This window comes from Oncorhynchus nerka, linkage group LG10 (assembly GCF_034236695.1).
Source record: "Oncorhynchus nerka isolate Pitt River linkage group LG10, Oner_Uvic_2.0, whole genome shotgun sequence".
NCBI classification, from domain to species: Eukaryota; Metazoa; Chordata; class Actinopteri; order Salmoniformes; family Salmonidae; genus Oncorhynchus; species Oncorhynchus nerka.
Genome location: NC_088405.1, coordinates 91603594 through 91616239, shown reverse-complemented (window position 1 = coordinate 91616239; position 12646 = coordinate 91603594). Strand labels below are relative to the sequence as shown.

Below are 12646 nucleotides of genomic sequence, written 5' to 3'. Positions count from 1 at the left end.
CTTGTCATCTCCCGTCTGGATTACTGCAACTCGCTGTTGGCTGGGCTCCCTGCCTGTGCCATTAAACCCCTACAACTCATCCAGAACGCCGCAGCCCGTCTGGTGTTCAACCTTCCCAAGTTCTCTCACGTCACCCCGCTCCTCCGCTCTCTCCACTGGCTTCCAGTTGAAGCTCGCATCCGCTACAAGACCATGGTGCTTGCCTACGGAGCTGTGAGGGAACGGCACCTCAGTACCTCCAGGCTCTGATCAGGCCCTACACCCAAACAAGGGCACTGCGTTCATCCACCTCTGGCCTGCTCGCCTCCCTACCACTGAGGAAGTACAGTTCCCGCTCAGCCCAGTCAAAACTGTTCGCTGCTCTGGCCCCCCAATGGTGGAACAAACTCCCTCACGACGCCAGGACAGCGGAGTCAATCACCACCTTCCGGAGACACCTGAAACCCCACCTCTTTAAGGAATACCTAGGATAGGATAAAGTAATCCTTCTCACCCCCCCTTAAAAGATTTAGATGCACTATTGTAAAGTGGCTGTTCCACTGGATGTCATAAGGTGAAAGCACCAATTTGTAAGTCGCTCTGGATAAGAGCGTCTGCTAAATGACTTAAATGTAAATGTAAATGACTGTGACTATAGTACATTAATACAGAGTACACTGTGTGCATTGTGGAACCATGAAATGAGCAAGACATTCACTGTTTGCAACTGACTGTAAAACACTCTCAAATCCAGTAAAATCCAGTTAGAGACACCAACTTTCATGACCCATCTAAGACCCCCCCTCTTAACTTCTTTCTCAGAACAGGGACCTAGACTTACTGCTTTTCAGTGACTAGGAAAACAACCGTCCCTGTAAACAACAGATCTATTCATAGATGGTTTCTCCACAACTCCCTCAGAGTGTTCATTTGGAACTGTGTGCGTACTGCGTAGAGCTGGCATGCTGGGCCTCGGTGTAGATCCGCAGTAAGGCTACATCTATCCCACGTAGCCTCTAGGTCTGCTCTCCTACTTAAATCATCAAATGGTGCAACAGCTGGACAGATTTCAATAAGTAGACCGGTCACATTAGACAAGGGCTATTAAGAGTATCTGAAACCATCTGGGGGGATACACCACTTACTCTTTACAAAGAATCAGACTTTGTTTGAGTTTTTTCCCTCTTTGAATTCCTATCGATGCACATGAATACATTGCATTCTCCTGTTCTTTAACTCTCAACTTAGTTCCTGTGTGGTTTTTTATCCTTACTTTACATTTTTATTCTATTTTCTAGTATTATTATCTCTTATTATTATTATTATTATTATTATGATCACTGCATTGTTGGGAAAGAGCTTTCAAGGTAAGGATTTCCCTGTGTTATTTTACACCTGTTGCACTCTACTGTTCTCTAACTCTCAATGTAGCTCTTGTGTGATTTTTTTTTTCTCTTTAAATTTATATTCTATTTTCTAGTGTTATTATCTCTTGTTATTATGATCACTGCATTTTTTGTGAAAGAGCTTTTAAGGTAAGACTTTTACTGCACTCGTTTTAATATCCTGTCCCAACATTACTACGATGAAAAGCACAAGGCAAACATTTGTAGCCGACATGTCTTCCTATCTTAGTTCCACTCCTCCCTAGTGATGTAATACAGAGACGATAGGTGATTGAGACGATAGGGGATTGAGACGATAGGTGATTGAGACGATAGGTGATTGAGACGATAGGTGATTGAGAAGATAGGGGATTGAGACGATAGGTGATTGAGACGATAGGGGATTGAGACGATAGGGGATTGAGACAATAGGTGATTGAGACGATAGGGGATTGAGACGATAGGGGATTGAGACGATAGGTGATTGAGATGATAGGTGATTGAGATGATAGGTGATTGAGACGATAGGGGATTGAGACGATAGGGGATTGAGACGATAGTGATTGAGACGATAGGGGATTGAGACGATAGGGGATTGAGACGATAGGGATTTTTCCCTGGCTGAGTGTCCAAACAAACCGCAGGTTGGAAACTACATACATAGTTATCATGGGAAATCACTTCACAAGGACACTATGACAGACAGATAATTTGGCAAATCATATTCATAGAGATAACCAAATATATATATATATATATATATATATATATATATAATAGTAGTATAATAGTATTAATAGTAATAATATATATATATTATTATTACTATTATTATTCACTTATTCACTTCACTTACGATCCACAACTCCATGTTTGAACAGTAATGCTGATTTTTGAAGAGTATTTGACAGACTTAAAAAGCAGTCTCACTACTCCCCCTGGTGTGTGAATTCTGAGATCTTGGCCAGGCTTGTGGGCGATGCCAGAGAAGTGGTGCCGTGTTTGAGGCTTGATTTGCACATCCTATTGACTGTGACACAGATCTTTGAGAGCCGTTTGATAATCAGTTATAAAGGGAAGTAGTATTAGATAGTGAGACAAAACTGATTTGTCTCTGGTTTCGTTGAACACAACGACAATGCTGTCTATACTTCATAGTATCAATAAGTTAATACCTTCCTCGCGGTCTCTCTGTTGACGTGTGAGTCCTGTCTGTTTCACTCACTGTCAGCCATTAACCACAGTTAGGTAAAACAGATCTATCAAAAAGAAGGAAATCTCTACACACTCTACTGTTTGTCTGAGACTGGCGTTGAAGTCCCATTTAACATGTGTGATTGTGTATTTCCTGCCCGCAGTGTGTGAGGGCGTTCCTGCCCGCAGTGTGTGAGGGCGTTCCTGCCCGCAGTGTGTGAGGGCGTTCCTGCCCACAGTGTGTAAGGGCGTTATGGAGACAGTGGTTGATGTTGCGGGGAGGACAGTATCTTTCCCCTGCAGGTATGATACTGAGACCCTGGTGTGCTGGGGGAAGAGAAGCAGAGCCGTCTCTGTTCGGCTGTGATAACAGTCACCGATACTAGCGGAGTAGAGGTTACTAGCGGAGTAGAGGTGACCTACAGGACGACCTACAGACACAGGTTACCAGGGGAGCTGCAGAGAGATGTCTCTCTCACGATTTACAACGCCAGAGAGGGAGACTGTACTACTGCCGCGTGGAGCTGCCAGAACTGTTCAACGACCTGACGCACACCGACCTGACGCACACCGACCTGACGCACACCGACCTGACGCACACCGACCTGACGCACACCGACCTGACGCACACCGACCTGACGCACATGCACACCGACCTGACGCACAACGACCTGACGCACACCTGACGACCTGACCTGCGCACAACAACCTGACGCACAACACAACGACCTGGCACGACAACGACCTGACGCACAACGACCTGACGCACACCGACCTGACGCACAACGACCTGACGCACACCGACCTGACGCACAACGACCTGACGCACAACGACCTGACGCACACCGACCTGACGCACAACGACCTGACGCACACCGACCTGACGCACACCGACCTGACGCACAACAACCTGACGCACACCGACCTGACGCACACCGACCTGACGCACACCGACCTGACGCACACCGACCTGACGCACACCGACCTGACGCACAACGACCTGACGCACACCTGAACTGACGCACACCGACCTGGCGCACAACCGACCTGACGCACACCTGGCGCTGACCTGACGACAACGCTGCGACACACTGACGCTGACGCACCGAACCTGACGACGACCTGGCACACCGACCTGACGCACAACGACCTGACGCTTTTGACCTGACGCACACCGACCTGACGCACAACGACCTGACGCACACCGACCTGACACACACCGACCTGACGCACACCGACCTAAAGCACACCGACCTGATGCACACTGTTTGTTTAATTGTTCAACAAGGTGAGAATATACAACTGGAATCGTGAATATAAAGGTGTGGCTTCTGATTAGTTGATGCAAGTGAAATCATGAATGATTATTTCATTACACTAAAAGCCATCGCTAGCTACTATGCAAAATATGTACTTTTTCGAGAAACAACAAGCCTGTAAAGACCATAATTTTGAAAACATCTGTAATGTCACCTTATTTGATGAGCTTTTAAACATAAATATGTTGTTGTTGTCCTGTAACACCAGTTGTCCCACTCAGCAGACCCACTGTCTCAGCACACCCACTGTCTCAGCACACCCACTGTCTCAGCACACCCACTGTCTCAGCAGACCCACTGTCCCAGCACACCCACTGTCCCAGCACACCCACTGTCCCAGCACACCCACTGTCCCAGCACACCCACTGTCTCAGCACACCCACTGTCTCAGCACACCCACTGTCTCAGCACACCCACTCTCAGCACACCCACTGTCTCAGCAGCACCCACTGTCTCTCAGCAGACCCACTGTCTCAGTCAGCCAGCACACCCACTGTCTCAGCAGTCTCAGCACCCCACTGTCTCCAGCACACAGACCCACTGTCTCAGCAGACCCACTGTCCCAGCAGACCCACTGTCTCACACACCCACTGTCTCAGCAGTCTCAGCAGCACCCACTGTCTCAGCAGACCCACTGTCTCCAGCAGACCCACTGCCTCAGCACCCACTGTCCCAGCACACCCACTGTCAGACCCACTGTCTCAGCAGACCCACTGTCTCCAGCAGACCCACTGTCTCAGCAGACCCACTGTCTCAGCACACCCACTTTCAGCAGACCCACTGCCCCAGCACACCCACTGTCTCAGCAGACCCACTGTCTCAGCAGACCCACTGTCTCAGCAGACCCACTGTCTCAGCACACCCACTGTCTCAGCAGACCCACTGTCCCAGCACACCCACTGTCTCAGCAGACCCACTGTCTCAGCAGACCCACTGTCTCAGCACACCCACTGCCCCAGCACACCCACTGCCTCAGCAGACCCACTGTCTCAGCACACCCACTGTCTCAGCAGACCCACTGTCTCAGCAGACCCACTGTCTCAGCACACCCCCAGTGTCTCAGCACCCCACTGTCTCAGCACCCACTGTCCCAGCACACCCACTGTCCCAGCACACCCACTGTCCCAGCACCCACTGTCTCAGCAGACCCACTGTCCCAGCACACCCACTGTCTCAGCACACCCACTGTCTCAGCAGACCCACTGTCTCAGCACACCCACTGTCTCAGCAGACCCACTGTCTCAGCAGACCCACTGTCTCAGCACACCCACTGTCTCAGCACACCCACTGTCTCAACAGACCCACTGTCCCAGCAGACCCACTGTCTCAGCACACCCACTGTCTCAGCACACCCACTGTCTCAGCACACCCACTGTCTCAGCAGACCCACTGTCCCAGCAGACCCACTGTCTCAGCAGACCCACTGTCTCAGCACACCCACTGTCTCAGCAGACCCACTGCCCCAGCACACCCACTGTCTCAGCAAACCAACTGTCTCAGCAGACCCACTGCCCCAGCACACCCACTGTCTCAGCACACCCACTGTCTCAGCACACCCACTGTCTCAGCAGACCCACTGTCTCAGCACACCCACTGTCCCAGCAGACCCACTGTCTCAGCAGACCCACTGTCCCAGCAGACCCACTGTCTCAGCAGACCCACTGTCTCAGCACACCCACTGTCTCAGCAGACCCACTGTCCAGCAAACCAACTGTCTCAGCAGACCCACTGCCCCAGCACACCCACTGTCTCAGCACACCCACTGTCTCAGCACACCCACTGTCCCAGCACACCCACTGTCTCAGCAGACCCACTGTCTCAGCAGACCCACTGTCCCACCAGACCCACTGTCCCAGCAGACCCACTGTCTCAGCAGACCCACTGTCTCAGCAGACCCACTGTCCCAGCACACCCACTCTCTCAGCAGACCCACTGTCTCAGCAGACCCACTGTCCCAGCACACCCACTGTCTCAGCAGACCCACTGTCCCAGCACACCCACTGTCTCAGCAGACCCACTGTCCCAGCAGACCCACTGTCTCAGCAGACCCACTGTCCCAGCAGACCCACTGTCTCAGCAGACCCACTGTCCCAGCACACCCACTGTCTCAGCAGACCCACTGTCCCAGCACACCCACTGTCTCAGCACACCCACTGTCCCAGCAGACCCACTGTCCCAGCAGACCCACTGTCTCAGCACACCCACTGTCTCAGCAGACCCACTGTCCCAGCAGACCCACTGTCTCAGCACACCCACTGTCTCAGCAGACCCACTGTCTCAGCACACCCACTGTCCCAGCAGACCCACTGTCTCAGCACACCCACTGTCTCAGCAGACCCACTGTCTCAGCACACCCACTGTCTCAGCAGACCCACTGTCTCAGCAGACCCACTGTCTCAGCACACCCACTGTCTCAGCAGACCCACTGTCTCAGCACACCCACTGTCTCAGCAGACCCACTGTCTCAGCAGACCCACTGTCTCAGCACACCCACTGTCTCAGCACACCCACTGTCTCAGCACACCCACTGTCTCAGCACAGCATTTTCTTCTGGAAAATGTGAAGTCCAAGATGGACAAAGGGGGTGCTGTTGGGGCTGTGTTTCTGGACCAAAGGCTTTTGATACTGTTAACCATGAGATTCTCATCACAAAATTGTCCAAGTTCAACTTTTCCCCTGATGCCTTGAGATGGATGAAATCATACCTTGAAGGCAGAACTCAGTGTGTCAGAGTGAGCAATGAGCTGTCGCCCACTCGTAGCTATGATGTGGGCGTGCCCCAAGGGTCAATACTGGGGCCCCTCCTGTTCAGCCTGTACATTAATGATCTGCCTTCGGTCTGTACTGGGTCTGAAGTTCAAATGTATGCAGATGATACAGTGATATATGTGCATGCAAAGAGCAAACAACAAGCTGCACAAGAACTCACTACTGTAATGGTCCAGGTTACAAAGTGGCTCAATGACTCGTGTTTGCATCTCAATGTGAAAAAAACTGTTTGCATGTTCTTCACAAAGAGGGCAACAGATGCTACTGAGCCAGATGTCTATGTGTCAGGGGAGAAGCTCCAGGTGGTATCCAATTTTAAGTACCTTGGCATCATACTTGATTCCAACCTCTCTTTTAAAAAGCATGTGAAAAAGGTAATTCAAATAACCAAATTCAACCTAGCTAATTTCCGATTTATACGAAATTGTTTGACTACAGAGCTAGCAAAACTGTACTTCGAAACTATGATACTCCCCCACTTAACATACTGCTTGACTAGTTGGGCCCAAGCTTGCTGTACAACATTAAAACCTATTCAGTCTGTCTACAAACAGGCTCTCAAAGTGCTTGATAGGATGCCCAATAGCCATCATCATTGTCACATCCTTAGAAAGCATGAGCTCTTGAGTTGGGAAAATCTTGTGCAATACACCGACGCATGTCTTGTATTCAAGATCATTAATGGCCTGGCTCCCCCTCCACTCAAAATTTTTGTTAAACAGAAAACCCAGACATATGGCAGCAGATCCACAAGGTCTGCCATGAGAGGTGACTGTATAGTTCCCCTAAGGAAAAGCACCTTTAGTAAATCTGCATTCTCTGTGAGAGCTTCCCATGTCTGGAATACACTGCCATCAGACACACATAACTGCACCACATATCACACTTTCACAAAATGCATGAAGACATGGCTAAAGGTCAATCAGATTTGTGAACATGGTCCCTAGCTGTGTGTTGCCGCTTTCCATGTTGTCTGTTGTCTGTAGCTTGTGAGGTGTGGAAACACTTTGTTGCTTTTATGAATTTTGTATTGCTGCTTTTTGTTCTGTCTGTATGCTACGTCTTGCTTGTCCTATGTTGCTCTGTCTGTATGCTATGTCTTGCTTGTCCTATGTTGCTCTGTCTGTATGCTACGTCTTGCTTGTCCTATGTTGCTCTGTCTGTATGCTATGTCTTGCTTGTCCTATGTTGCTATTGTCTATATTGTAATTGTTTTTAATAACCTGCCCAGGGACTGCGGTTGAAAATTAGCCGGCTGGCTAAAACCGGCACTTTTACTGAAACGTTGATTAATGTGCACTGTCCCTGTAAAAATAAAAAATAAACTCAAACTCAAACTCAAACACCCACTGCCCCATTACACCAGAGAGGAGTAGACAAGGTATGTGACCTTAACACCATCACTATCATTATCATTATGAAGATGATAAACCTGTATTGCACATTCAGATCATAACGAACAACAATACAAATATAGTGGATCTTTCTTTCTTTGAAAAATATCCTTTATTTTTGATTTATTTTTACATTTAGCAGACGCTCTTATCCAGAGTGACATACAGGAGCAATTAGGGTTTAGTGCCTTGCTCGAGGGCACATTGACAGATTTATCACCTAGTCAGCTCGGGGGTTCAAACCAGCAACCTTTTGGTTACTGTGGCAACGCTCTTAAGCGCTAAGCTACCTGCCACCCTTTATGACATCACTACAGGCCCCTGTAATAGGTATTGTCAAGAGAATCAATGTACTGTAGTGGGTATGAAGTAGATCTTATCCACAGTGTGCCAAAGCTAAGGATACATACAACCAGAATATTGTACATAAAAATAAATGCCTTTCGTAAATCTTTTTATGTTGCAAAATGCAAATCTTATGCAAATCCATTTTCTATTTCAACTTTCTCTTCAACCACAATGCCTGAAACAGAAACGATGACTATAACCCACAGCAGAACATGGCATCTCCATCCCTGGAAAGGTACATAGGGCACACAGTGAGAGTGGGAGCAATCGTCTCCATCCCTGTTTTGATCCTAGCACTTCTTCTCAGTGAATGTGAAGCATTTTTAAACTGTCAGGAGAATTGAAAAAAAATTCCTTCAATCATTATATGTTACTTGTTACTTGTCTTCTTCAATTCGGGCATTAGCTCATTCCGTGTGTTGCAACTGTCTACTCTGAGTTCTACTTTAACAATTCTTTGTTCGGTGGCTAATATTGGCAGCGATAAATTTAGCTGTTTCCACAGTTTGTCTCTCAGAGTGGAAGTGAAAGAGGTGACTCAATATTTCTGCTATTTCTGCTGACTGTGCATTGTTTTTTATTGTTATTAAATGTAATATTACCCAAGAGACCCCTGTCCCTGAGACTTGATTCTAAACAAAGTGGTAGACTGCGTCCTTCCACAGAATTGACAAGAGAAAACGGTTAATTACACGCACAATATTATTATAGAAGTGAAACTAGCTGTGGGGTCAAAACAGTGGAGAACAGTGGAGAAGTTTAGCCTCGCGCTTCAACCTCTTGGTTAGAAATCACACTGACCTTCTCTGCCTTTCTGATTGCATGGGAAAACACTGCATGGGAAACAACTGACAGCAGATGGGAAGGAAGTCACCTGACACACATCTGACGCCCATTTATACCTGGAGCTACAGTAATATGCGTCCTGTGTCCTGATCTTGTCCACATTGTCATTTAAATTTTTTTTTTCATTTTTTGTACTTTTTTGTATTAATTCGAGTATGGAATTAAATGAAGTATATTTTTGCATCTCAGCCGCATTTCAACTTTACATCAATCCGTCATGGAGACTCGCTGCATTTAACGCTGGATTCTCCACAGTCAACTTTCATGTAAGCGATGCACGATGGCCCTGTCTCTTTTAGGCTGGTTATCAACTCTCTCTCTCTCTCTCTCTCTCACACCCCATGGGTGAACAGGGAGTACAGGAGGGGACTAAGCATGCACCCCTGAGGGGCCCCCGTGTTGTGGGTTAGCGTAGTGGATATGTTGTTGCATACTCTCACCACCTGGGGTTGGCCTGTCAGGAAGAACAATAACCTAAGACACAAGCCCAAATAGACACTGGAGTTGATTACCAAGATGATATTGAATGTTCCTGAGTGGCCTAGTTATGGTTTGAATTCAATTTACTTGAAAATCTATGGCAAGACTTGAAAATGGCTGTTTAGCAATGATCAACAACCAATTTGACAGTGCTTAAAGATTTTTTTTTTAAGAATAATGTGCAAATATTGTACAATCCAGGTGTGCAAAGCTCTTAGAGACTCGCCCAGAACGTCTCACAGCTGTAATCACTGCCAAAGGTTAATCAGTGGTGTAAATACTTACAGTACCAGTCAACATTTTGGACACACCAATTTATTAGAATAATAGTGAAGATATCAAAACTATGAAATAACATTTTTCTTTTCTTTTAATTTCACCTTTATTTAACCAGGTAGGCCAGTTGAGAACAAGTTCTCATTTACAACTGCGACCTGGCCAAGATAAAGCAAAGCAGTGCAACACAAAAAACAATACAGAGTTACACATGGAATAAACAAAGGAACAGTCAATAACACAACAGAAAAGTCTATATACAATGTGTGTGTGTGCAAATGAGGTAAGATAAGCATCCGTTTCATTGGACCACTTTCGTATTGAGTGCGTCACTGTTACTTCCTATTTTGAGTTTTTGCTTGTAAGCAGGAATCAGAAGGATAGAGTTATGGTCAGTTTTGCCAAATGCACAGCAAGGGTTTGTATATGTTTCTGTGTGTGGAGGAAAGGTGATCTACAGTTGTTGTTGTTTTGCCTCTAGTTGCACAGGTGACATGGTGCTCGAAATGAGGTAAAACTAATTTCAGTTTCCCTGCATTAAAATCACCAGCCACTAGGAGCGCCGCCTCTGGATGAGCATTTTCTTGTTTGCATTATGGCCTTATAAAGCTTGTTGAGTGCGAGTGACAGCATTGTGATGTTGTGGTAAATAGACAGCTACGAAAAATATTGATGAAAACTCCCTTGGTAAAAAGTATGGTCTCCAGTTTATCATGAGGTATTCTAACTCAGACGAGCAGAACCTTGAGATGTCCTTAATATTGTACAATGTTAACAAAGAGACACCCCTCCCCCCTTGAGATTTCCTTAATATTGTATAATGTTAATAACAAAGAGACACCCCTCCCCCCTTGAGATTTCCTTAATATTGTATAATGTTAATAACAAAGAGACACCCCTCCCCCTTGAGCTTTTCCGACTCTTCCGTTCTGTCCTGCTGATGCATAGAAAAAACAGCTAGATGTATATTATCCATGTCCCAGCCACGACTCTGAGAAACATAGGATATTAATAACAGTTTTTCAGGTTCGGTCAATAGGAAAGTCTCGAATGGAGCTCGTTCTGTTTGTTCTCCAGAGATTGTACGTTCGCCAATAGATTAGAGAGTCGAGGCGGTTTATCTACTCGCCGATTTAGTTTTGTCAGGGTGCTCGCACATCGGCCTCTCTTACGCCGCCTTTTTATTTTCTGAGTCTCAGGGATTAAGGCCTGGTCCCAGTGGAGAAGTATGTTGTGCGTCTCAGGGATTAAGGCCTGTTCTGGGGGGAGCAGTATGTCCTGCTTCTCAGGGATTAAGGACTGGTCCCGGTGGAGAAGTATGTCGTGCGTCTCAGGGATTAAGGCTTGGTCTGGGGGGAGCAGTATGTCCTGTGTCTCAGGTATTAGGGTCTGGTCCGGGGGGAGCAGTATGTCCTGCGTCTCAGGGATTAGGGCCTGGTCCGGGGGGAGCAGTATGTCATGCGTCTCAGGGATTAGGGCCTGGTCCCGGTGGTGCAGTATGTCCTGCGTCTCAGGGATTAGGGTCTGGTCCGGGTGGAGCAGTATGTCCTGCGTCTCAGGGATTAGGGCCTGGTCCGGGGGGAGCAGTATGTCCTGCGTCTCAGGGATTAGGGCCTGGTCCGGGGGGAGCAGTATGTCCTGCGTCTCAGGGATTAGGGCCTGGTCCCGGTGGTGCAGTATGTCCTGCGTCTCAGGGATTAGGGCCTGGTCCGGGTGGAGCAGTATGTCCTGCGTCTCAGGGATTAGGGTCTGGTCCGGGGGGAGCAGTATGTCCTGCGTCTCAGGGATTAGGGCCTGGTCCGGGGGGAGCAGTATGTCCTGCGTCTCAGGGATTAGGGCCTGGTCCGGGTGGAGCAGTATGTCCTATGTCTCAGGGATTAGGGTCTGGTCCGGGGGGAGCAGTATGTCCTGCGTCTCAGGGATTAGGGTCTGGTCCGGGGGGAGCAGTATGTCCTGCGTCTCAGGGAGTAGGACCTGGTCCGGGGGGAGCAGTATGTCCTGCATTTCAGGGATTAGGGCCTGGTCCGGGGGGAGCAGTATGTCCTGCGTCTCAGGGATTAGGGCCTGGTCCGCGGGGAGCAGTGTGTCCTGCGTCTCAGGGATTAGGGCCTGGTCCGGGTGGAGCAGTATGTCCTATGTCTCAGGGATTCAGGCCTGGTCCGGGGGGAGCAGTGTGTCCTGCGTCTCAGGGATTAGGGCCTGGTGGAGCAGTGTGTCCTGTGTCTCAGGTATTAGGGCCTGGTCCGGGGGGCGCAGTATGTCCTGTGTCTCACGGATTAGGGTCTGGTCCGAGTGGAGCAGTATGTCCTGCGTCTCAGGGATTAGGGCCTGGTCGAGGGGGAGCAGTATGTCCTGCTTCTCAGGGATTAAGGCCTGGTCTGGGGGGAGCAGTATGTCCTGCTTGTCAGGGATTAAGGACTGGTCCGGTTGGAGTAGTATGTCCTGTGTCTCAGGGATTAGGGCCTGGCCCAGGGGGAGCAGTATGTCCTGCATCTCAGGGATTAGGGCCTGGTCCGGGGGGAGCAGTATGTCCTACGTCTCAGGGATTAGGGCCCAGTCCGGGGGAGCAGTATGTCCTACGTCTCAGGGATTAGGGCCCGGTCCGGTGGGAGCAGTATGTCCTGTGTCTCCAACTCGTTGAAGTAGAAATCTTCAT

At 48.5% G+C, this 12646-nt stretch overlaps 1 protein-coding gene across 1 annotated transcript in view; it reads left to right on the top strand.

Moving 5' to 3' along the window:
- The window catches only part of LOC135573730 (uncharacterized), a 47352-nt gene extending 44108 nt beyond the window's left edge, over positions 1-3244 (top strand). The window contains exons 3-4 of the mRNA XM_065023407.1: positions 2723-2773; positions 3053-3244. Coding sequence (XP_064879479.1) covers positions 2723-2773; positions 3053-3244 — 243 coding nt within the window. The remainder of the gene's footprint in view (positions 1-2722; positions 2774-3052) is intronic.
- Positions 3245-12646: the final 9402 nt, after the last annotated feature.